The following is a 26,310-nucleotide window of genomic DNA, read 5'->3' on the forward strand; positions in this document are numbered from 1 at the left end:
TCGCCTTCTCCAACAAGAAGGCGACTCAATTACCACCCCATCGATGGGGGGATTGTGCAATAAATCTCCTGGTAGATGCCACACTTCCCAGGAGTCCCGTGTATCCCCTGTCACAAGCGGAGACGGCGGCTATGGAGACATATGTCTCTGAATCCCTGCGTCAGGGGTACCTTCGGTCCTCCACTTCACCCGCCTCCTCGAGTTTCTTTTTTGTGAAGAAGAAGGAGGGAGGTCTGTGCCTGTGTATTGACTATCGAGGTCTAAATCAAATCACGGTGAGGTACATTTACCCGCTACCTCTCATCGCCACGACAATTGAGTCAATGCACGGGGTGCGCTTCTTCACTAAACTGGATCTCAGGAGTGCTTACAACCTGGTGCGTATCCGGGAGGGAAACGAGTGGAAGACGGCGTTCAGTACCACCTCGTCATGCCGTACAGGTTGATGAATGCTCCATCAGTCTTTCAATCCTTTGTAGATGAGATTTTCAGGGACCTGCATGGGCAGGGTGTAGTGGTGTATATCGATGACATTCTGATATACTCTGCTACACGTGCCGAGCATGTGTCCCTGGTGCGCAGGGTGCTTGGACGACTGTTGGAGCATGACCTGTACGTCATCCCTTACCCGTTCCACAACGGCCTTGGTCACACCTGTCGGTGGATTTTCTTACCGATCTTCCTCCCTCACAGGGAAACACCACGATCCTGGTCGTTGTGGATTGTTTCTCTAAGTCCTGTCGTCTCCTCCCTCTGCCCAGTCTCCCTACGGCCCTACAGACTGTGGAGGCCTTGTTTACACATGTCTTCCGGCACTACGGGGTGCCTGGGGATTTAGTGTCTGATCGAGGTCCCCAGTTCACTTCGAGAGTCTGGAGGGCGTTCATGGAACGTCTGGGGGTCTCGATCAGCCTTACCTCAGGTTTTCACCCCGAGAGTAATGGGCAGATGGAGAGAGTGAACCAGGATGTGGGCAGGTTCTGGTGGTCTTATTGCCAGGACCGGTCGGGGGAGTGGGTGGTATTCGTGCCCTGGGCAGAAATGGCGCAGAACTCGCTCCGCCACTCCTCCACTAACCTCTCCCCCTTCCAGTGCGTATTGGGGTACCAGCTGGTTCTGGCACCGTGGCATCAGAGTCAGACCGAGGCTCCTGCGGTGGATGACTGGTTCAGGCGCGCGGAGGAGACATGGGAAGCCGCCCATGTTCACCTCCAGCGGGCAGCGCTGCGCCACAAAACCAGCGCGGACTGTCACCGCAGTGATTCCCCAGGGTTTAAACCGGGAGACCGGCACTGGCTCTCGACCCGAAACCTGCCCCTCCGACTGCCCTGTTGAAAGCTGTGTCCGCGGTTTGTGGGGCCATTTAAGGTCCTGCGGAGAGTGAATGAGGTGTGTTACAGGTTACAGCTTCCCCCCGATAACCGAATTAACCCTTCATTCCATGTGTCTCTCCTCAGGCCGGTGGTGGTTGGTCCACTCCAGGAGTCTGAGGTACGGGAGGTTCCTCCGCCCCCTCTGGACATCGAGGTGGCCCCAGCATACTCCGTTCGGTCTGTCCTGGATTCGAGGCATCAGGCGAGGTGACTTCAATACCTCATGGAGTGGGTGGGGTACGGTCCGGAGGAGAGATGCTGGGTGCCGGTGGAGGACATTCTTCGTTACTGCGGGAGTTTCACCGTCTCCACCCGGATTGTCCTGCGCCTCGTCCTCTGGGTCGTCCCCGATGCAGTTGCGTCCGTCTGTTGTTGCTTCTGACAAATAAAGTGTGCGCCTGATCAACTCTCTGCTCTCCTGCACCTGACTTCTCTACCAGTAGCGCACAACCTGACACTCGTCCTCTCCCTCTTTCTCACACACTTTCCACCTCTCTCCCCTGCTCACTCTCCATCTCTCTCTCCATCACTCACTCTCTCTCTCTCTTCCTCTTTCTCTCTCAATCTCTCTTCCTCTCCCCCCCTCCCTCTCTCTCCCCCCCTCTGTCTCTCCACCCTCTCCCCCTGTCTATCTCCTCTGATGTCTCTCGTGCTATTTCTACCTGGCAGATTCACCCCTCTTCACCACCCCAACACTCTGCCTGAGACCACAGCAATCCGGAGAGAAAAATATGGAGAGAGAAGTGGTGATCTGTATTGACTGTGTCTAATGCCTTGTGACTGCCTTCTCCAGGATCCATATTTAACTCTGCATGAATATTTCATCCACTCAAAGCGTTTATTAGGGGCCGTCTGGGAGTCTCCTGGGTGTAAAACAGAACAGCCCTGTGATAAATATCCTGTGAAGAGAGGTGAAGACGCACCAGCAGCAACCCTCTCCTCAAGTATTCTGCTCCAAACTTCCTCGAAGAACCGCTCATAGGGTGAGTTTCCATTGCAGATCATCCATCAGAGGTAGAGATGTAGCAGGGTGGATCTCAATAGTCTTGTTTCCTGACCTTGTCTCCTTTCCTTTGTCTGCACCAATGTTGAACTACATATAGCGTGTATCTCAATAGTCTAATGGTCTCGTTTCCTGTCCTTGTCTCCTTCCCTTTGCTCTAATGTTGAAATATCTTCCTCAATTGTCTAAAATTCCATCCTCTCCTCGCCTGTGTTCAGAAGCCACTTTAGCCTATTGTGTGATTCTCCTGGAGGTCTATCTATGGCACAGAGAGTGTTGCATGATGGGAAGCGGGAGTCCGGGAGGACGGAGTGAGTGGAGTAATGGCTGTGTGAGTCACGCGCCTCCCCAACAATCTGCGGGTCAAGGTTAATGTAGCCCTCTCTGCATCGCCAACCTTATTTATGTTCCATTAAACGTGTTGAACAAATTGAAAAAAGATTAAAACGTGTTTCCGGTCAAAGGTTTTAATAGTGATTCAGGAATGTGTAAGGATGGAAGGAAAGAATTCTACTTTGTGGGAGATACACACATCCATGTGTCTCCTCTCTGCTCATAAAGTGTGGACCACTTTACTCTATGTATTGAGTTTATAACTGTCATATTTTTATTATTTTTTAACTAGGCAGGTCAGTTAAGAACAAATTCTTATTTTCAATGACGGCCTAGGAACAGTGACAGCCTAGCAAATACAACTGCCTTGTTCAGGGGCAGAACGACAGATTTGTACCTTGTCAGCTCGGGGATTTGAACTTGCAACCTTTCGATTGCTAGTCCAACGCTCTAACCACTAGACTACCCTGCCGCCCCAACTGTCATTGCAACTGTCATTGCAACTGTCATTGCAACTGTCATTGTAACTGTCATTGTAACTGTCATTACAACTGTCATTACAACTGTCATTACAACTGTCATTACAACCAAGGCCTTAAGGAGTTTTCCCTCAGGGAACACCAATCATTAGACAGACGCAACAGACACTACACCAGAAGTGTGCTGCTAACTGATGCTTTCTTCTGTAGCTGCTATGTGTTTGAAGACGGGCGGCCATGTTGTAAGAACACAATGTGGACTCATTAAAGTTAGTTCCCTGGAACATCTGGTCGTCTGTTGCTATGCATGGCGTAGTCGGCACAATAACATCTTGTCAGAGTTCCAAACAGCTGGTGGAGTTTAATTAACATTGCATGTCACCAACAACACTGATGTGACAGGTTCAATAAAACAATCTTAAAAGTTTACAACAACAAATAAATGTGAAAGTAGGCTACAAGTTATTTTTTGTCTATTTCTATTTTAAAATTGTTCCTGTTCACTGTAAAAACATCCCATTTTAGGAAGATTTCCTTTTAACTACAGTAACTACAGTACTTTGACCCTACTATGAAACATACAGCACTTGAGAGAAAACTAAACAAAACCTCTCCAGACCAACAGAATTCAATAGACAGTAACAGAGAAGCAAAAAGTACAACCAAAGTGATTAAAATCACTTGGAAAATCCAAATGATCACAGCGTTTATGAAAATGGCATTTCGCAAGCTACATCATCACAGCAGTACCTATTAACCCGATGCAGCCAAAGCTGAATTATCATGGCATTTAGTAGAACGACAGCTAGCGGGCCTCTCTAAACAATCTGCAGTGTGGTAGTGGAGCGTATGATGGGATTGGTGCGGCTGGTGTGTGTTTTCACTCACACACATCAAATTGAAACAGATTACTGAAGGGGTCCTGGGACTCTAGAGCCAATCACTTCCACTCAACTTGACTCAGTCTCAAGTACACTTAAATATCTCTCAGCCTAAGCAAACACACACACACACACACACACACACACACACACACACACACACACACACACACACACACACACACACACACACACACACACACACACACTGCACACACACACACACGGATGGACGCATGCTTGGACGTACCTGCACACACACAAGGAGACACACTCACAACACACAAATAAATAGACTAGCAAATAACAAATGCCTTTTTTTCAAATGCCAAATAGTTCTGTCAAAAATAGAATTAAATAAAACAATCCCTTTTTGATTACAACAAGGCAATCAGCCACTCCTCTGTAAACATTTTGCTACACTGGGGTTTAGGCCGACCTTTCAACTAACTCAATTACAAAAAAATGTCAGGCAGATATGGGTCAAAACCTCTCCCATAACAGAATTACACCCATTTGACACACAGTAAATTACCTTTTCCTCAGAAGAGTCATGCGGTGTACATTTCAATGATGTTTTTTGTTGTGTTTTTTTTTTTAATATATATTGTTTTGTTCTGTCATAAAATGCAACCATAGGAATTCTCGAAGGGATCCTTGCTGACAGCTATATAGAGGAAAACAGAGTGAAAACTGAGTGATGGCTATAGAGTGGCTATTTAGTGGTGTTGGATGGAGTGGCTGGTCGTTGGGTCGTTAAACATCTCTTTGCTCTTAGGGACCCCCCCTCTAGTCTACCACCTCTACGGTCGGTCGGTTGCAGTCGGAGGATGTTGTCAAGGAAACCGGGCCATAAACATAGAGCCAGGGTGATTAAACTGTCACTCTCTCCCTCCCGCCATCGATGAAGGAAGGGAGGCTGGGACTGGGGGGGATATTTATAGGAGTAACCACCCTATCCCTGCACCATGGTGCATTCCACCGTCTCCATCTCTCCCTCACTACCCAATACAACTCCAGTGTAACATGACTCCCATAACGTTGTGATGTGTTGCTAGGAATACTACCACCACAACACAGGATGTAGATGCCATTGCCTTTGTGCCATTACAAAGTTGAGCTGTTAGAAGAGGGCCATTGTGGCTATTGATTTACTTGTATGCTCTCTGGTTCATGGAGAAACAGCCCAATGAGAAAGCTGTTTCCTGTTCCACTCTGAGGCAAGAGCAGTAGGGCAATTGGGGTGTGAAGGAAACATGGCTTAGAATAAACGAGTCCCTTCTGAGAGAATTACATGGCAATATAGGGCTTATCCAATATGTTGGACAATATGTTTTCACACACATAAAAACAGTCAAGGTAAGCAGGCCTACACATTTCCCTGTTTAAAAGAAGATTAATCAATCGCACTCCACACTGTCCTTTCCCACCTGGACAAAAGGAACATCTATGTGAGAATGCTGTTCATTGACTACAGCTCAGCATTCAACACCATAGTGCCCACGAAGCTCATCACTAAGCTAAGGACTGTGGGACTGAACACCTCCCTCTGCAACTGGACCCTGGACTTCCTGACAGGCCGCCCCCAGGTGGTAAGGGTAGGTTGCAACACGTCAGCCACACTGATCCTCAACACTGGGGCCCCTCAGGGGTGTGTACTTAGGCCCATCCTGTACTCCCTTTTCACCCACGACTGTGTGGCCAAACACAACTCCAACACCATCATTAAGTTTGCTCACGACACAACGGTGGTATTTAGGCCTGATCACTGACAACGAAGAGACAGCCTATATGGAGGAGGTCAGAGAACTGGCAGTGTGGTACCAGGACAACAACCTCTCCCTCAATGTGAGCAAGACAAAGGAGCTGATCGTGGACTACAGGAAAAACGCGGGCCAAACAGGCCCCGATTAACATCGACGGGGCTGTAGTGGAGCAGGTTGAGAGTTTCAAGTTACTTGGTGTCCACATCACCAACAAAATATCATGGTCCAAACACACCAAGACAGTCGTGAAGATGGCACGACAAAACCTTTTCCCCCTCAGGAGACTGAAAATATTTGGCATGGGTCCCCAGATCCTCAAAAAGTTCTACAGCTGCACCATTGAGAGTATCCTGGCCGGTTGCATCACCACCTGGTATGGCAACTGCTCGGCATCTGACCGTAAGGCGCTACAGAGGGTAGTGCGTACGGCCCAGTACACCACTGGGGCCAAGCTTCCTGCCATCCAGGACCTCCAGTCACCCAAGTCATAGACTGTTTTCTCTGTTACCGCATGGCAAGCAGTACCGGAGTGCCAAGTCTAGGACCAAAAGGCTCCTTAACAGCTTCTACCCCCAAACCATAAGACTGCTGAACAATTAATCAAATGGCCACCAGACCATTACATTGACCCCCCCCCAAATTTGTTTTGTACACTGCTGCTACTCACTGTTTATTATCTATGCATAGTCACTTCACCCCTACCTACATGTACAAATTACCTCAACTAACCTGTACCCCTGCACACTTGACTCGGTACCGGTACCCCCTGTATATAGCCTCGTTAAGTTATTGTGTTACTTTTTTTTTTTTTTTACTTTAGTTTATTTGGTAAATATTTTCTTAACTCTTCTTGAACTAAATTGTTGGTTAAGGGCTTGTAAGTAAGCATTTCAAGGTCTACACTTGTATTCGGCGCATGTGACAAATAAAGTTTGATTTCATTTGATATTATTACCTGAATCATTCCAAACATCCCATTCAGGTCTCTTTCCTTCTCATCCTCGTATCTTCAACCATTATCTCGATGAGCACATGCATTTATTCACTATCTATTGGCTCACCCCGTGTCAACCTGCTACGTCCACTAACATCTTCATTAACAGGGTGTTAGGGATCAGCCAGAATCAATGTTTGCCCAACGATGCCTATCTCACACTGAGCCCTACTGAACGAGGGCTGTAGAAAACCTGCAGGGCACACATGTAGTGAGGTAATAATTATCATTTAAGCATATTATATATACCTCACATGCAACTTGTAATAAGACTATGCAATTAGCCTATTATAATGTATATCTGACTCCATAAAGATAATTAAAATATAGAAGCAAGCATTAGGCAATAAGTTGACATTGACTAGCAAGAATTGGTCTGAGATTTCTCTATATCAAAGGCAGATATTTAATTAACATTGTACAATGAATGGATTCACATACAAGGAATAAAGCTTAAGCTACATGGAAATACTGATGTTAACAAAGCATACTTCTAGGCATATAGATCCTAAGGTTTACTTAGAAGACAAAGCATGAACAAAGAGATGCCTAGAAGCCTAGGAAATGAAAATTGATCATACAACCTTCCACCATGGACTGGATACAGGATAAGAGAGAGAACAAAGGCATTTCATTCCATTGATAACATGTGAAGGTGTAACTCTTTCAACTCAAAACCAACCACATTGACCAATCAAACGATACCAAGTTTACAGTGTAACCTGACCACCAAGGCCCAATCATCACAGGGTGTCACAGTATTTAAAGGCTTGCATGGGGGATGAGACCAATGTAAATAAGACATAATTCCTGAGTGGACCATAAAATCCCTTCGCATAGATTCATTTAGAGTTCGCCCTGTACAGATAAACAGGTGACCACAGAGATCATACATACAGTACATGCATACATATGCCTTCAGAGTCATGGACACTATATTATTATTCACACATTTAATAGTCGGTCCTCTGGATACTGTAACAGAGAGATACATTTTGTCCCCTCAGATGGGGAAGGGCTGACTAGTCCTTGGGCATTGTCCTTTGTGCTTTCCTTGTGTTCCTGGACCATTTACCATGCAGCTCCAGGTGACAGAGAACACAAATCGGGGCTGAGCCTTCACACAAATACACACACACACACAGACACAGTAGGGTTGAATATTTTCCCGTTATTTTACAAATGTTCCATTCCGAAAATAAATCACTTTTTTCCCTGGTAACCCGGTATTTCCTGCCAAAACCAGAAGTGTCCTTCAAAAGCATCATAAAGCATATAAATATGTCTGGATTTGATTAGAGCTTTGATCAGCATGAAAGCCTGATGCTACCTGAGCCTGATGAGCCATATATTAAATACATTTTATAAGCCATACATTAAGGACATTTAATGAGCCCAAGACAAAAAAATCCCAAAATATTGTGCCATTATCCAATACATATATGATATAGTCTACTGCAGATTATGCACGACAGAAAAACATAAAAGCCCATATAGATGTAGCTAGCTTTATGCTCTGTTGGGTAAATAAATGAAACTAGCTCCAGTAGGCTAACCTTCTTCAGTGTGAACTCTATTACTGTACTGCATTGTATTGTACTGTATTATATGGACTTGAATTACACACATCGTTCAAACCATGATAAATCAGAAGAGAATATGTGATTCTGGTGCAGCATATGCAGCCTACTACAAAGTTACAAGTATAGGCTAGAGAATTAGATTTTAATTTTTAAATATAATAGGGCCTATTTGTATAATTAGTAGGCTGACACATATTTACCTTTCATAATATTTCCCCTAATGTTATTAGTCTACCAACTCTTTCTCTCTCTTGTTGAGTCATTCCTTCCTCACGTTCAACAGTTAAATGAAATAAGTTTTGTTGTCCTTATCTTCCTCATTCTAATGACATCCTTCAATAATATAGGACTAGAATTAGATGCAGAAGACTTTCACTTCTCTTCACGAAGATTGAATGGTTATGGGTCTGAATAAATAACTGATATATCCTACCATCGTGTGTTCTCTCTTCTTTCAAACTACCCGTGAGTTCTATTGGCTGCTGTATTTAACATTCAGCAGAAATGCAACAAAAAAAAATGATGTCTAGCAAGCTATTCTAGTCTGGATTTTCTTGCATGGGACTCCAAGAGCTAAGGAGCGTTTTTTAAGGAGAGAGGCCAGCGGAGCACAAGTGTTTGCGTATTGCGCAAGAGACAGAGAGTATAAATTAGAAGCTTATTATGCATAATCTATCATTAATTAGCTAAATATAAGGCTAATACTGAATTTAATTCATTACCTGAAAGGCTAGGACATCTATATATAGGGCTATATATCAATCTAGAACAGGATTATCTATTTTGGATGGAGTTGATGGAGAGAAAGACTGCGAGAGTGCTCGCACGTGCACTGATATAAAGCAATGATATTCGAGTGATAGGCTGTTTTAAAACTCTACAGCTGCAATTATTAAAATAATAACTTTTACAATTAAAAACCAAGGTGACCCTGAAAGCCAGTGGACATGGGTAAATTAGACACGCATTCAGTCTTTATATTACTGTAGCATAGCCTATGCTGCAGCAAATGTAGGCCTACCTATCACTAGAAAGAAAGTTACCATGATGAGATGATAGGTCTACATGCATTGTGATCTGCACGCCATACTGAGATGGGCTGTCTGTCTCTACCCTAAGCGTTGATTCATCATGCAGAGGCCGTAGAGAAGCCATATTTACCCATTGCATATTAATTTCAATGCAATGCCTTTCTCAATATCTAAAATATGAAGTATTAGGTACAGGATGAACATATTGAAACCTGTAAACTTTCATTTGCCCAAAAAGTTGTTTTGGACACTTCTCTGGTTTCTATTTTGTTTTTCTTGGTTGATTGTAGTTTTTTGGGAAACAGATTTTGAAGTATGATCTAAAATAAGGAGCGGCGACAACGAGGTTCTAGCTCCAGCCTGTTTATTAATCTAACCCACGCATGTCATACATAGGTACGGATACCCCCAAGGGACATCCTACCCCATCTTCCCCTCTCCCATGAACAAGAACTCAACATGCATAACCAGTGAAGCATAACTGAAATGCAATTTGGAAACCAGTATTATTCTCTAACATGCTACTTCACATCCTGAAACAGTATGAAAGCATTAAATCACACAGTATGAACATTAACTTAGTTACAGTCTCTTTTTGCTGGGTATGGTCCCCAACAGTATGTTTTCTCTTCATGTAACATAGTCTTTCAGCCACTCTGGTGGCTTCACATCCCTTTTTGGGCGCTTGTGGCTCTGTGAGCATTCTCTCTCCATCACCCTCTTTTTGTGCATTTTCTGTGGCCTCAGTCTGTGTGGCTGGTAGATCTGGAAGAGCTCTGAGGTGTGTTTTGTTCCTTCGTACCTCTTCTGAGCCTGTGTCCACCACATAGGAGCGTGGGGCATCCGCTTTCCTCAGCACTATTCAGTCAGCTCAGGCCTCTCCTTAGCACGGTGTCTCTGATTAAAGTCTCCAGTTTGCGTTTGTTTCAGCCTTTTGTCCCTCTCAGCGAAGGCCTTCCTGTTAGGCCATCGGGGTTTAAGCTGAGCCGGCGAGACAGGCAATGGGGAACGCAGCCTCCTGCCCATCAGGAGCTCGGCAGGCGACAGCCCATGATGCAGTGGTGTAACTCTGTAAGCTAACAGAGCCCTGTATGGATCCTTGTTCTTTTTCAGCAGTCCCTTGACTGTTTTCACAGCTCTCTCCGCCTCACCATTACTCTGTGCATGGTAGGGGCTACTAGTCACATGTGTGAAGTCATATTCTGCGGAAAAGCAGAAAAGGAGCTTGCAGAGAACTGGAGAGCGTTATCTGTAACCAGGACCTTAGCAACCCCTTGCCTGGAAAAAATTGACTTTAATCCATTGATAACACCAGCTGATGTGGTTATGGGTGTCTTTGCTATTTCAATGTATCTTGAGTAGTAATCTACCACAAGCAGATAAGTGTAATTTTTCCAATAGAACACATCTGTCCCAACCTTTTGCCATGGCCGTTTTGGCAGCTCTGTTGCCATCATTGGCTCCGGACGACAAGGTTGACATTTTGTACAGACCTCACACTTGGCCACCAGCTTGGCAATCTGAGTACTCAGACCAAGCCACCACACTGACTGTTGAGCCCTCAGTCTGCATTTGGTTATCCCCATGTGTCCATCAAGCACTCTGTCTAGCATTTCTGGTTGTAGAGTCTCTGGGATAACTATACATTGTCCTTTAATGAGAAGGTCTCCATTACAGTGGAAGTCACTTTGGTGCACCCAATAGGGTTTCAGCAGCTGAGGCAGTTCCTCCTGCCTGGGCCATCCCCTTTTGCACTGCTGCACTATCTGTCGGCAGATGTGGTCTCGTTGTTGCTCCTCTGCAATCTGCTGCAGTTTGGTCTGAGATGCAGGTAGGCTGTCCCTTATTGCATTAATGGACACCTGTACCTCACCCTCTAGACATTGCTCCTCCTCTGATAATGGACGTTTAATTGGGGCCCTGGAGAGTGCATCTGCTGTGATCAGTGCCTTCCCTGGCACATACACCATCTTGTGGGTGAACCTCAGTAATCTGAGGCGGAAGCGCAGAACTCTGGGAGGCAAGTCGTCCAGTGCTTTTGTCCCTAACAGAGCCAACAGTGGTTTGTGGTCAGTCTCTGCTGTAAAACTGCAGGCCAATAAGGTATTGGCTGAGCCTTTCACATGCCCATGTGATAGCCTTCTCCACTTGAGCATACCTTTGCTCTGTGTCGGGAGATGTATGCTATTGGATGCCACTCCATGTTGTCCTGCATCTGTGTGAGGACCGCCCCTAGCTCAAAGGATGATGCATCTGCTGATACTTTTGTCTTAGCGTGGGGACGGTACTGGGCCAGCACTCTCTGTGAGGCCAGGTCTCCTTTGATTTTGTCAAACGCTACCTGTTGCACGTGACCCCATGACCAGTCATTCTCTTTGGCTAGTAAGTCTCTCAGAGGTTTGGTTGTATCTGAGAACTGTGGGAGGAACTTACCCACATATGTGGCCATGCCTAAGAAGGTCCTGACTACAGCCACATTCTGGGGTCTGGGCATATCTGTGATGGTGCTGATCTTCTCCGGGTCTGGCTCTTTTCCAGCTGCACTGATTTTGTGTCCCAGGAACAAGACCTCTGACTGTGCAAAAGTGCATTTTTCATTGAGTGTCAGGCCAGTCTCCTGGAGTCTGGTCAGAACTGCTGTGAGCCTTACATCATGTTCTGCTCTGTCCCTTCCGCACACGAGCACATCGTCCACGTGGACTATGACGCCACTCAGCCCATCCAACAGCTGGGACATGCGTCTTTGGAAATGCTCAGGACCGGAAGCGATTCCAAATGGCAAAACATTAAAACAGTAACGGCCAAACGGTGTTATAAACGTTGTGAGTGCCCTATTCTCTGATGACAGCGGTATCTGCCAGAAACCTGAGCGGGCATCCAGCTTTGTGAAGACTTGTGAGCCATCCAACTGAGCCAGTGACTGCTCCACTGATGGTAAGATGTGTCTCTCTCTGCAGAGTGCCTCATTCAAGTTAGTCATGTCCACACAGATCCTTATGTCCCCATTGGCTTTTGGGACCACTACCATCCCTGCACACCAGTCTGTGGGACTCTCTATTTTAGACACCACCCCAATTTCTTCCATCCTCCCCAACTCTTCCTTTACTCTGGCCAATAAAGGGATAGGCACACGGCGAGGGGTGGTAAGGGCATAGGGGACAGCATCCTCTTTCAGGCGGATTTTGTAGTCACCTTCTATCCTTCCTAGACCAGAAAACACTTTTGGGAATTTATTTTTGAAAACCTCACCTGGGTCCTCCAGTACGCTCACTCTCTCAATGAGTTGCAATGCTTCAATTGCTGGCAGCCCCAGCAATGGTTTGGCTAGAGAGTCAATGACGAAGACAGGCTGGATGGCACTTTTGTCTTTACTCTCCAGTTTAATCACCAAGTGCCCTACCACTGGTAAAATCTTATTACTGGGCCCGTAGTTTTTTGTTTGTAGAGAGCAAAGGGCCATCTCTGCTATAGCTATACAGCCTAGTTGGGATAGCTGTCACTGCTGCCCCAGTGTCTAGTTTAAATGACACAACCTCCCCATTGAGTTTAATGTCTGAATGCCAGCCAGCATTGTTTTCCTTTACTACTCCCAGAAAGATGCTGTCCTGCTGTACCTCCTCTGAGACCTCATGCATTTGCTTTAATCGACAGACAGCTGAAAAGTGTCCTCTCCTGTGACATTTCCTGCATTCCGCATCCTTTGCTGGGCAATCTTTCCATCTGTGGAAAGGGGATTTCCCACATTTGCGACAAACACTTGAACTAGCTACTGGTGTTGTCTGTGATTGTTTTCTCCACGTCTGTCTCTGTTCTGTGTTCCCCTCTGTTTTTTTAGCTCGGTATGAAAATGCATTTATTTCCTCACTCTCTTCGCTCTGCAAGGAGCTGCTGTCGCGCAGCATCGTCTGCTGTCTTTTTACTGTCTCACTCTGCCTAACCTGGTTTACAGCTTTGGACAAGGTAAGCTGGGAATCCAACTGTAACTTTTCAGAAAGTGATATATTTCTTATTCCCACTACAATCCGATCTCGGATCAGCTCTTCCCTGAGCGCGCCAAACTGACAATGTTCTGCTAGTTTGTGAAAAGCTGTGATAAAACTGTCGGTGGTTTCACCCTGCTCCTGTTTGCGCATATTAAACCTAGCTCTCTCAAATATAATGTTGTGTCTCCCTACAAAATGCATTTCAAAACAGTCTTTAACGGCACTGTAGTTAAGTTTCTCTTCCTCAGTCAACGTTGAAGCATTTAATATATCCTCGCCTTCATCACCCATAGTGTAGATCAGTGTATTAACTTGAAATGCCTCATTTTTCACGTTTAAGCCTGATGCTACCCTGTATCCTTTCAAAGCGCCTGATCCATTTCGGCCAGTTTTGAATGTCCATACAATCAAAATTCTCCAGGGGACTAATGCGAAATCCGTCACTGGCCTGTCTGTGTTTGCGCCAGAGCCCGTTGAACTTGGAGTCACAAACCCTGAAATCCCGCTAGCTTCTTCCTCTTGCAACATGTTGCTTAGCAGTAACTTAGTCCTTGCTCGTTAGCTAGCAAAATAATGATATGCGTTGTTTTATCTCCCTCCCTGCATTGAAACAGCCTGAATGTATGATTTACTTGGTACGTCCTTCACGTTTATGTCAATTTTAAAACCACGTCTGACACCATGTAGTATGATCTAACATAAGGAGCGACGACAACGAGGTTCTAGCTCCAGCCTGTTTATTAACCTAACCCACGCATGTCATACATAGGTACGGATACCCCCAAGGGACATCCTACTACAGATTTAAACTGAATTAAATTGAAAGCAAAATGGTTTAAGTGATAAAATACTGGCCAATGGAGCCCCAGTGTGTTTCTGAGAGCATGTGAAGACCTGGCAGTGTTGTCCTGAGCCTGGACACACACACAGACATCCTGTCCTGAGGCTGGCTCCCTCCTGACCCCTGGCATATGGCACATGTACCCTGCACGCTGAGACGTTTGCTGCCTGCTGTTGTAACACTGGAACACTGGCCATCTGGGGACGAATGGGGGGGGGGGGGGGGGGGGGGGGGTAGGGCTACAGGGCTACTCTACTGTACAGGACTATAATCATAGTCTATATTACCGGTGAAGGTGGACAAGGCCTTTTGGGTTTTTTGATATGGTAATTTAGCAGAGCAGAACTGTTGACAATGGCGGACATATATTTAGTATATGTGGCCCATCCGAGTACCGAACCCACAGCCCTTATGCTGCCAGGCCAGTACCATGGTCTGTCTACTGTAACTCACTAAGCTGTTGGAATCACTGTGAGAAAAAGTAAGGGTGATGGAGGGTGTGAGGTACAGTACAATAAGTGATCAGTTACTGAGCCTGTTCTGTGGTCATAGACCACTGTGACTGAAACTGTTCTGTGGTCATAGACCACTGTGACTGAACCTGTTCTGTGGTCATAGACCACTGTGACTGTGAAGGTATGAGGCACAGAACTGCAATGAGGTGGTTCCAAGCCTGTTCTATTCATTCTATTTCTATGCTTTCTAGGCACAGTGGCTGGACAGACAGGATGTGAGCCTTGCTGTGTTGTCTTCATTGATAATGGTTTAGGGGTCTTACCTGTGCTGTCATCATAGACAACGGTGACTGTCTTCCACTTGAAGAAGTGAACCAGGTCCAAAATGGCCCGGCTGAGAGAGGAGAAGTCTGGGTAGAGGCTGACGTAGAAGGAGTCCCTGTTGTCAGACACCTGGTGCTTCCATTTGGTCTGGATGTGGGGCACGCCAAGCGCGTTACAGATGGACTGGACCGCATTGGCCGACGAGCTGTGGGAGGGCCCGAAGATGGCCGCCACCCCCAGAGATAGTTGGTCGCAGGCTGGTGGAGGAGACAACGTTCAGTTAATCCTTTATTCAGTGGTTTATTGGTTTATTCAGTATTATATGACATGCTACTGTTAGTTCCTGGAGGATAAGTCATGGATTTCCCACTCCACTATGGCAAGCTGTCCGTTCGTATGGTTTTGAATGACCATCATGAAGCATATTTGGAAGGAAACCAGTGACAGTGTAAAATGTATGAGCAAGATCTATACACAGTAGGCCAGCATAATATATGAAAAGATTGGCAACCGTTTGTAACAATAACATTCTGCATTCAAATGACTTAATTTAATGAAAGGAGAAAACGCTTCAATCACAGAAAAAGGATATAATGGCCAGTAATCGATAAGACACTTTGGATGCGTATGAAAAAGCACCCTTTTCCCAATAATGTTCTACTTTGAACAGACCCTTATGGGGTTGCCCTAATGACGCTGGACAAAAGTAGCGCACTTTATCGGACAAAGGGTGCCATTTTAGATGCAGCCTTTGAAATGTCAGGCCTAATGCAACCAGTAAAACTATAGATTATTGCAGTTTATAAACCTGTCTCCAGGGAGACAACCAGCTCTGTGAATTAGTATTACTGCTGAGTCCTTAGCAGAAACCAATCAATTGTCTCGGTTTACGTTTCAACTGCACAGACAAGGGATGCATCCCAAATAGCAACCTATTCCCATATAGGGCACTACTTTTGACCAGATTCCTATGGGGCAGCTCAATGGGCCCTAATCAAAAGTAGTGCACTATAAAGCCTAAAGGGAATAGGTTGCCATTTTGGATGCGACCATCCTCTTTCTACACCTGATTATAATTGTCCCAATCCAACCAATGAACTACACATGAGCCCACATTTACTGGGTGGGTGGGAACGCACTAACAATGCTAAATAAGATAGGAGAGTCACACAAATAGCAAGCAAACGTCAGATTAATATTTGTATATTTTAACACTTGAATATTGAATATCTATGAATATTGTTCCAGGAGACCAGCACCAGTCATGAATCTGGGTGTGAATGCAGCTTTCTGAATTGCATTCATAACACTTGACCTTTTCTGGAGGCTTCGAAGCTGTCGTAGATGTTTATCCGTTGGATGTCGTATGTTAGCGTTGTGTTTGGCAGTAGGGTTCTGTTCCTGTTGATTGTATTTAAAGCAAATTTAAAGGCTAGTTCCTCAGCACCTGACGGCCCCGACTCAATGGACTCGAATATTCCTCCTGAAAACAAACAGAGACAAGAGACAGTTGGTTTAGTACAGTAATTGAACAAGGTGGTTGATGAAATCACATTTAATGTTGAGAGAGGATTGTTCTTGACTCATTACATTTACACATGTGTGTGATTATGCTGTTCTGTCTTTTACTCATAATTCAACAATCTCCTAATTTAAATAGAAAGGTTAATCAAATACAATTCACAAGATATGGAAAAGATATTGAAAATATAATTCCATCAAGTCCATCGAGACCTTACTATTCACAATAAAATGAGTCAGATATTTTGCACATCACATCAGCTGGGGATACTTTTTGACTCAGGCTATGGGGGTACTTTTAACACTGACACATGACTAAAGCAAAAGCTTTCAGACACGTTAAGGCTTGGACAGTTTCCAACAGGAATCTGATCCAGGGGGATGTACTACTGTAAGAGAAACTCCTGTAATGTACTGTAGAGTGATGCACTCTCTTCAGAAAGACTGGAGTGGAAAGTGTGTTTAAAAGTGCCGGCTGTATAGCCAACAGCCCTCCGGTGAATTCATCTGACAGCCAACAGATGAATGGCTGCCGGAGAGGCTTGTGAGGGGAGGGGGTGGAACTCTTAGATCAATGTGCCCTGATTGGCCGGCGGATCAATCAATCAAGCCCTTGGGGAGCGCTGGAGCACAGCGGCGGGAGATTGAAGTGTTTTGTTTGGGTTAGCCCCCTGGCCTGCCCCGTTGGCTCACAGTCGGTCTGTCTGTCTGTCCGTCTGTCTGTCAGAGGAAGCTGTCAGTAGATTCTATGGTTTATTTACTCCTACTGTAAAACTCCAAAAGCAGCAACTAAACAGAGGACCAGGACACTTGCAGAATCAGCAACTAAACAGAGGACCGGGACACTTGCAGAAGCAGCAACTAAACAGAGGACCGGGACACTTGCAGAAGCAGCAACTAAACAGAGGACCGGGACACTTGCAGAATCAGCAACTAAACAGAGGACCGGGACACTTGCAGAAGCAGCAACTAAACAGAGGACCGGGACACTTGCAGAAGCAGCAACTAAACAGAGGACCGGGACACTTGCAGAAGCAGCAACTAAACAGAGGACCGGGACAATTGCAGAAGCAGCAACTAAACAGAGGACCGGGACACTTGCAGAAGCAGCAACTAAACAGAGGACCGGGACACTTGCAGAAGCAGCAACTAAACAGAGGACCGGGACACTTGCAGAAGCAGCAACTAAACAGAGGACCGGGACACTTGCAGAAGCAGAAACTAAACAGAGGACCGGGACACTTGCAGAAGCAGCAACTAAACAGAGGACCGGGCCACTTGCAGAAGCAGAAACTAAACAGAGGACCGGGACACTTGCAGAAGCAGTAACTAAACAGAGGACCGGGCCACTTGCAGAAGCAGTAACTAAACAGAGGACCGGGACACTTGCAGATGTGCCAACTAAACAGAGGACCGGGACACTTGCAGAAGCAGCAACAAGACACAACTCAGGAAAAGTTTCTCTCCTCTCTCTCATTAGTATTCTTCTCGTGGGAGAGCTCTATTTTGCATGCCATAATGAGTTGGAGGGAATTAATAAGCATCAGTTAATCGGGATGTACTATAATTGGAAGCCTGAGCTTTCGGAATCGGTCCGTTCACATGAGAGAAGCACCGTTTCTTGCTGAGAAGAGAATGTCTCTGTGGCTCAATTGAAAGAAAGAGGAGAGAAGAGAAGCGAGTGAAAGACTAAACGACTGACCGACCATGTAAATGTGAAAGAAGAAGATGAATCAGACTGGACAGATTAATGCGAAGACGTGACAGAGGGAGTAGGTGATGAATAAGAATATGTGTAATGTGTAACTCCTTTGTACTACAGGTTACGATAAGTAAGCATTCACATGAAAAATGAGAGCAATGTAGAAGGCAGATTGAACTGAAGGTCAATGTATGAGTACCATACATACAGTACTGATGAAGTGAATGAAGTGGTATAGGTATGGTATAGGTGGGTGAAAGGTTAACGCAATGACGTTAAATATTAATAGTATTATACGATTACAAGGGACAATGAGTGTATGGATAGGTACAGGTCTATGTGTAGTGTGAATATGACAATGAGGAAGCTAGTCTAAATGAGATTGTGGGGATGAATGTAAGAGAGTATGGTCAGCAGTGAAGGGGTAGATAGGAGAACAGGTGGGCTAACATTAAGTAAGGCCTATGTAAAAAGGCTGCCCCATTTTCACACACAAAAATCATGTAGTGTATCTTTAGAGGGCTTTCATTGAATTTTGACATCCAGATAATAACAGTGACATATTGAGTTCCACCCAGCGAGTAGCTAGTCCCCCTGCTGACTGGTGGCTTGTAAGGTTCTTTGATTTGATACTATAAGCCCATAGATCCACAGAGCTTACAGCAGACAGAGATCTGATATCCACTACAGAGGTGACAGCTCTCATAATACCTGACAAAGAGAAAATAAGAGCAAAATCACCATAATGTTGATCCCCAAAACACACAAGTCAGAGGTCACAAAGGGACATGGGCTTTGAGACACCGTTGGAGACAGGGACACAAGCATCGGGTGGGAGGTAGAGGGGGTATGGGAGATTATCTGAGGCTGGTGTAGTGGCTGTGTGGTGGCTGTGTGTTTGTTCGTGTGTGTGTGTGTTCGTGTGTGTGTGTTCGTGTGTGTGTGTGTGTGTGTGTGTGTGTGTGTGTGTGTGTGTGTGTGTGTGTGTGTGTGTGTGTGTGTGTGTGTGTGTGTGTGTGCCTGCGTATTGAACCAAGAGGGATATTCCCTGGCGCACGCTATGCAGACTGGTTCAGCACAGATCCCAGAACAGGAATCAGTCAGGAGAGAATCACATCAATCAACACTTCATCAATCTGGGGAAATGACATTAACAGACACAAACTGACCACAGCAGAGCACTCACCACAACCTGGCTACTCCGACCAATCACAGAGAGTTTACAGAGCCGTATCACCCGACCTAGCCAAACAGACCCTCTTGAGCTCTGTCCCAGAATAGATCCCAAACCAAAACCTCAAGCTATAGTTTGTCACAAAAAACATGTACCACGGTTTTGAAGGCTGTATCCTGCTGCTGTTGGCACCATGGTATTGTAGACCTTCACTACCGGTCGAAAGTTTTAAAACACCTACTCATTCAAGGGTTTTTCTTTCTTTTTTATATTTTCTACATTGTAGAATAACAGTGGACATTAAAACTATGAAATAGCACACATGGAATCATGTAGTGACGAGAAAAATGTTAAACAAATCAAATCAAAATATATTTTATATTTGAGATTCTTCAAATAGCCACCCTTTGTCTTGATGACAGCTTTGCACAATGGTGATATTCTTTCAACCAGCTTCCTGAGGTAGTCACCTGGAATGCATTTCAATTAACAGGTGTGTGTCACGTCTTGACCATAGTCAGATGTGATTTTCTATGGTAGAGTAGGTCAGGGCGTGACAGGGGGTGTTTTGTGTTTTTCTATGTTTTGTATTTCTATGTTTAAGTTCTAGTTTTTCTATTTCTATGTTGTTGTTTTTTGGGTTGATCTCCAATTGGAGGCAGCTGGTCCTCGTTACCTCTGATTGGAGATCATATTTAAGTAGGGGTTTTTCTTCCTGGGTTTTGTGGGTGATTATCTTTTGAGAAGTGTTTGTTTCTCTCTGCGTCACGGTTTGTTGTTTTGTAAATTCAGTTATTTATGTTTTGCAAAGTTTCACGGATTTAATAAAATGTGGAACTACAACCACGCTGCACTTTGGTCCGATCCTTTCGACAGCCGTGACAGAATCACCCACCCCAAAAGGACCCAGCAGCGTGCCCAGGAGCAACAGAAATGGACCTGGGAGGAAATTCTGGACGGAAAAGGACCCTGGAGGCAGGCTGGGGAGTATCGCCGTCCGAGGGAGGAGATTGAGGCAGCTAAAGCTGAGCGGCTGTACCAACAATGAGGCAAGGGCGAGAGACACCGGGAGATTGGCAGAGTCAGGTTGGAGACCTGAGCCAACTCCCCGTGCTTACTGTGGGGGGCGAGTGATCAAGAAAGCACCATGTTATGCTGAGATACGCACTGTGTCGCCAGTGCGCAGCTACAGCCCGGTGCGCTCCGTGCAAGCTCCTCACAGGTGCCGTGCTAGAGTTGGCATTGAGCCAGGAAGGAGTATGTCTGCTCAGCGTTCCTGGTCTCCGGTGCATCTTCTTGGCCCAGGTTATCCTGCACCAGCTCTACGCACAGTACCCCCAGTTCACCAACACAAACCTGTGCGACCTGTCACAGCGCCTCGCGCTTGTTGGGCTACGGAGGTTATCCAGCCAGGACGGGTTGTGCCAGCCATAAGCGCCAGACCTCCAGTGCGCCTCCACGGCCCAGTATACCCTGTGCCTGCTCCGCGCACCCGGCCTCAAGTGATGTTCCCTAGTCCAGAACTCTCTGCGACGTTCTCTAGTCCGGTGAGACCTATTCCAGCTCCACGAAAGAAGCCTCCAGTGATGATCCATGGCCCGGAGCCTCCAGTGATGATCCATGGCACAAAGCCTCCAGTGATGATCCATGGCACGGAGCCTGCAGCGACGGTCCCCAGTCCGGAGCCTGCAGCGACGCTCCCCAGTCCGGAGCCTGCAGCGACGCTCCCCAGTCCGGAGCCTGCAGCGACGCTCCCCAGTCCGGAGCCTGCAGCGACGCTCCCCAGTCCGGAGCCTCCAGCGACGCTCCCCAGTCTGGAGCCCCCAGCGACGGCCTGCAGCGGTGGCCTGCAGCCCAGAGCCTCCAGCAATGATCTACAGTCTGGTTCTTTCGACGACGATCCACGGTCAGGTGGTAATAAAGCAGAAGGATCAGCGGGTGGAGCGGGGAGTACGCCCCGATCCGGAGCCGCCTCTTCTGCTGGAGGTTAAGGTTATGTGGACTGCATTTGAGCCGCCATAGACACTTGTCACCCTCCCTACCATCCCTTTTGTTTTGTGGTTTCTTTTGTTTTAGGTGCATTTGGAGTCTGCACCTTTGGGGGCGGGTACTGTCACGTCCTGACCATAGTAAGATGTGATTTTCTATGGTAGAGTAGGTCAGGGCGTGACAGGGGGTGTTTTGTGTTTTTCAATGTTTTCTATGTTTAAGTTCTAGTTTTTCTATGTTTTTTTGGGGGGGTTGATCTCCAATTGGAGGCAGCTGGTCCTTGTTACCTCTGATTGGAGATCATATTTAAGTAGGGGTTTTTCTTCCTGGATTTTGTGGGTGACTATCTTTTGAGTAGTGTTTGTTTCTCTCTGCGTCAGGGTTTGTTGTTTTGTAAATTCAGTTATATTTTGCAAAGTTTCACGGATGTAATAAAATGTGGAACTACAACCACGCTGCACTTTGGTCCGATCCTTTCGACAGCCGTGACAGTGTGCCTTCTTAAAAGTTCATTTGTGGAATTTCTTTCCTTCTTAATGCATTTGAGGCAATCAGTTGTGTTGTGACAAGGTATGGGGTGGTATACAGAAGATAGCCCTCTTTGGTAAAAGACCAAGTCCATACTATGGCAAGAACAGCTCAAATAAGCAAAGAGAAATGACAGTCCATCATTACTTTAAGACATGAAGGTCAGTCAATATGGAACATTTCATGAACTTGGAAAGTTTCTTCATGTGCAGTCCCAAAAAACATCAAGCACTATGATGAAACTCGCTCTCATGAGGACCGCCACAGGAATGGAAGACCCAGAGTTACCTCTGCTGCAGAGGATAAGTTCATTAGAGTTACTGTACCAGCCTCAGAAATTGCAGCCCAAATAAATGCTTCACAGAGTTCAAGTAACAGACACATCTCAACATCAACAACTGTTCAGAGGAGACTGTGTGAATCAGAACTTCATGGTCGAATTACTTTTTAAAAAAAACAACTAAAGGACACCAATAATAAGAAGAGACTAACTTGGGCCAAGAAACATGAGCAATGGACATTAGACCGGTGGAAATTTGTCCTTTTGTCTGGAGTCAAAATGTGAGATTTTTGGTTTCAACCGCCGTGTTTTTGTGAGACGCGTGTGGGTGAACGGATGATCTCCATATGTGTTCCCACCATAAAGCATGGAGGAGGAGGTGTTATGGTGTGGGGGTGCTTTGCTGGTGACACTGTCTGGGATTTTTTTAGAATTCAAAGCACACTTAACTAGCATGACTACCACAGCATACTGCAGCGATACGCAATCCCATTTGGTTTTGGCTTAGTGGGACTATCATTTATTTTTCAACAGGACAATAACCCAACACACCTCCAGGCTGTGTAAGGGCTATTTTACCAAGAAGGAGAGTCGAGTGCTGCATCAGATGACCTGGCCTCCACAATCCCCTGACCTCAACCAAATTGAGATGGTTTGGGATGAGTCGGACCGCAGAGTGAAGGAATAGCAGCCAACAGGTTCTCAGCATATGTGGGAACTCCTTCAAGACTGTTGGAAAAGCATTCCAGGTGAAGCTGGTTGATAGAATGCCAAGAGTGTGCAAAGCTGTCATCAAGGCAAAGGAGAATCTGAAATATAAAATATATTTTCATTTGTTTAACACTTTTTTGGTTACTACATGATTCCATGTGTGTTATTTCATAGTTTTTATGTCTTAACTATTATTCTACAATGTAAAAAATAGTACAAATTAAGAAAACCCTTGAGTAGGTGTTATGAAACCTTTGACCTGTAGTGTACCTATGGTAACTCTGGAACCAAGGGGCCACACGTACCAAGTATCTAAGAGTGCTTATTCAAGATCAGTTTAGGTAGTTTAGGCTAGATCACAATAAATAAAATGACATGTCTGGGGGGACCTGATCCTAGATCAGCACTCCTACTCTGAGACACTTGATACATACGGCCCCTGGTCTAGACACTGGAGAATGGATCAGTGTGGGCACTGGAGAATGCCCTTTCCCGCTCAGCTGGTGACGTGTTCTGTGATCAGACCACTGGGTCTTCCTCAGCCCATACATCCATCAAAACCCATCAATATTAACACCCCTAATTAATGATCAATGGGGTCTTCAGCATCCCTGAATTATTAATCCAACAAGGATACCAGCGCCGTGATCAATGTCATCACATCATCCACATCTTTCTGTGCCAAGAAGGGAGTGTATAGCTTCATTTAAATCTCAGTAAGCATGTTTGGCCACATCATAAGGCAGCATACTGACAGACATGTGGACAAAGGATAATTCATCATTCTCTTGCTGCAATATGAAAACCAAATAGAGATGAATGGTAGTGAAATTCATATTTCTTTGCTGATCAATCAGCTTTGATAGGAAAGCACTGAGCTCTCCAAAGGTGTATCAATATTGTCATTGAGTTGCCTCTAACCAAATATTGGTGATACATTCAGCCCCAAAAAATAACTTCATAGATCTTCATTGTAAAAGGTTTAAACACTGTTTCCCATGCTTGTTCAATGAACCATAAACAATTAATGAACATGCACCTATGGAACGGCCGTTCCACAATAACAGCTTACAGACGGTAGGCAACTAAGGTCACAGTTATGAAAACGTAGGACACTAAAGAAGGCTTTCTACTGACTCTGAAAAACACCAAAAGAAAGATGTCCAGGGTCCCTGCTCATCTGCATGAACGTGCCTTAGACATGCTGCAAGGAGGCATGAGGACTGTAGATGTGGCCAGGGCAATAAATTGCAATGTCCGTACTCTGAGACGCCTAAGACAGCACTACCGGAAGACAGGTCGGACAGCTGATCATCCTCGCAGTGGCAGACCACGTGTAACAACACCTGCACAGGATCGGTACATCCGAACATCACATCTGTGGAACAGGTACAGAATGGCAACAACAACTGCCCGAGTTACACCAGGAACACACAATCCCTCCATCAGTGCTCAGACTGTCCACAATAGGTTGAGAGAGGCTGGACTGAGGGCTTGTAGGCCTGTTGTAAGGCAGGTCCTCACCAGACATCACCGGCAACAACGTCGCCTATGGGCACAAACCCACCATAGCAGGACAGAACTGGCAAAAAGAGCTCTTCACTGACGAGTTGAGGTTTTGTCTCACGAGGGGTGATGGTCGGATTCGCGTTTATCGTCGAAGGAATGAGCGTTACACCGAGGCCTGTACTCTGGAGCGGGATCAATTTGGAGGTGGAGGGTCCGTCATGGTCTGGGGCGGTGTGTCACAGCATCATCGGACTGAGCTTGTTGTCATTGCAGGCAATCTCAACACTGTGCGTTACAGGGAAGACATCCTCCTCCCTCATGTGGTAGCCTTCCTGCAGGCTCATCCTGACATGACCATCCAGCATGACAATGCCACCAGCCATACTACTCGTTCTGTGAGTGATTTCCTGCAAGACAGGAATGTCAGTGTTCTGCCATGGCCAGCGAAGAGCCCGGATCTCAATCCCATTGAGCACGTCTGGGACCTGTTGGATCGGAGGGTGAGGGCTAGGGCAATTCCCCCCCAGAAATGTCTGGGAACTTTCAGGTGCCTTGGTGGAAGAGTGGGGTAACATCTCACAGCAAGAACTGGCAAATCTGGTGCAGTCCATGAGGAGGAGATGCACTGCAATACTTAATGCAGCTGGTGGCCACACCAGATACTGACTGTTACTTTTGATTTTGACCCCCCTTTGTTCAGGGACACATTCCATTTCTGTTAGTCACATGTCTGTGGAACTTGTTCAGTTTATGTCTCAGTTGTTCTATCTTATTATGTTCATACAAATATTTACACATATTAAGTTTGCTGAAAATAAACTCAGTTGACAGTGAGGACATTTATTTCAGAATTCCTACTTCACAATCAGTCTGCACCAGTGGAGTCTGGAGGCTTTTAGGAGGAGCTATAGGAGGACACGCTCATTGTAATGGCTGGAATGGATTAATTAAATGGAATGGTATCAAACACCTCAAACATGTGGAAACCACTGTTGACTCTGTTCCATTAATTCCATTCCAGCCATTACAATGAGCCTGTCCTCCTATTGCTCCTCCCACCAGTCTCCTCTGGTCTGTACCTTGTTTGCATCAGCATCAACTCCTGTAGACTAAGTCAATCATATATTTGGGCCAAACTGATACTACGTTGGAATGTCAATATACAGTATACTGAACAAAAATATAAATGCAACAATTCAAAGTTTTTACAGATTTACAGTTTATATAAGGAAATAACTCAATTGAAATACATTCATTAGGCACTATGAAATCTATGGATTTCACATGACTGGGAATACAGATATGCATCTGTTGGTCACAGATACCTTAAAAAAAGGTAGATCAGAAAACCAGTCAGTATCTGGTGTGACCACCATTTGCCTCATGCAGCACGACACATCTCCTTCATAGAGTTGATCAGGCTGTTGATTGTGGCCTGTGGAATGTGGTTCCCCCTCCTCTTCAATAGCTGTTCGAAGTTGCTGGATATAGGCGGGAAATGGAACACACTGTCGTATAAGCCGATCCAGAGCATCCCAAACATGCTCAAGATCTAGTGAGTATACAGGCCATAGAAGAACTGGGACATTTTCAGCTTCCAGGAATTGTGTACAGATCCTTGCAACATGGGACCGTGCATTATCATGCTGAAACATGAGGTGATGGTGGCTGATGAATGGCACAACAATGGGATCTCATCACAGTATCTCTGTGCATTAAAATTGCCATAGATAAAATGTAATTTTGTTGGTTGTCCGTAGCTTACGCCTGCCCATACCATAACCCTACCACTACCATGGGACACTCGCTGACATCAGCAAACCACTCACCCACACAACGCCATACACGTG

At 45.6% G+C, this 26,310-nt stretch overlaps 1 protein-coding gene across 2 annotated transcripts in view; it reads right to left on the bottom strand.

Moving 5' to 3' along the window:
• LOC106578944 (glutamate receptor ionotropic, kainate 2) overlaps positions 1-26,310 on the bottom strand; it is a 310,913-nt gene that overhangs the window by 204,775 nt on the left and 79,828 nt on the right. For both annotated transcript variants that reach the window (XM_045701495.2, XM_082961526.1), the window contains exons 3-4: positions 16,362-16,529; positions 15,046-15,303 (exon numbers count right to left, since the gene is read on the bottom strand). In XM_045701495.2, the coding sequence (XP_045557451.1) occupies positions 15,046-15,303; positions 16,362-16,529 (426 nt within the window). The remainder of the gene's footprint in view (positions 1-15,045; positions 15,304-16,361; positions 16,530-26,310) is intronic.

This window comes from Salmo salar, chromosome 02 (assembly GCF_965601325.2).
Source record: "Salmo salar chromosome 02, fSalSal1, whole genome shotgun sequence".
NCBI classification, from domain to species: Eukaryota; Metazoa; Chordata; class Actinopteri; order Salmoniformes; family Salmonidae; genus Salmo; species Salmo salar.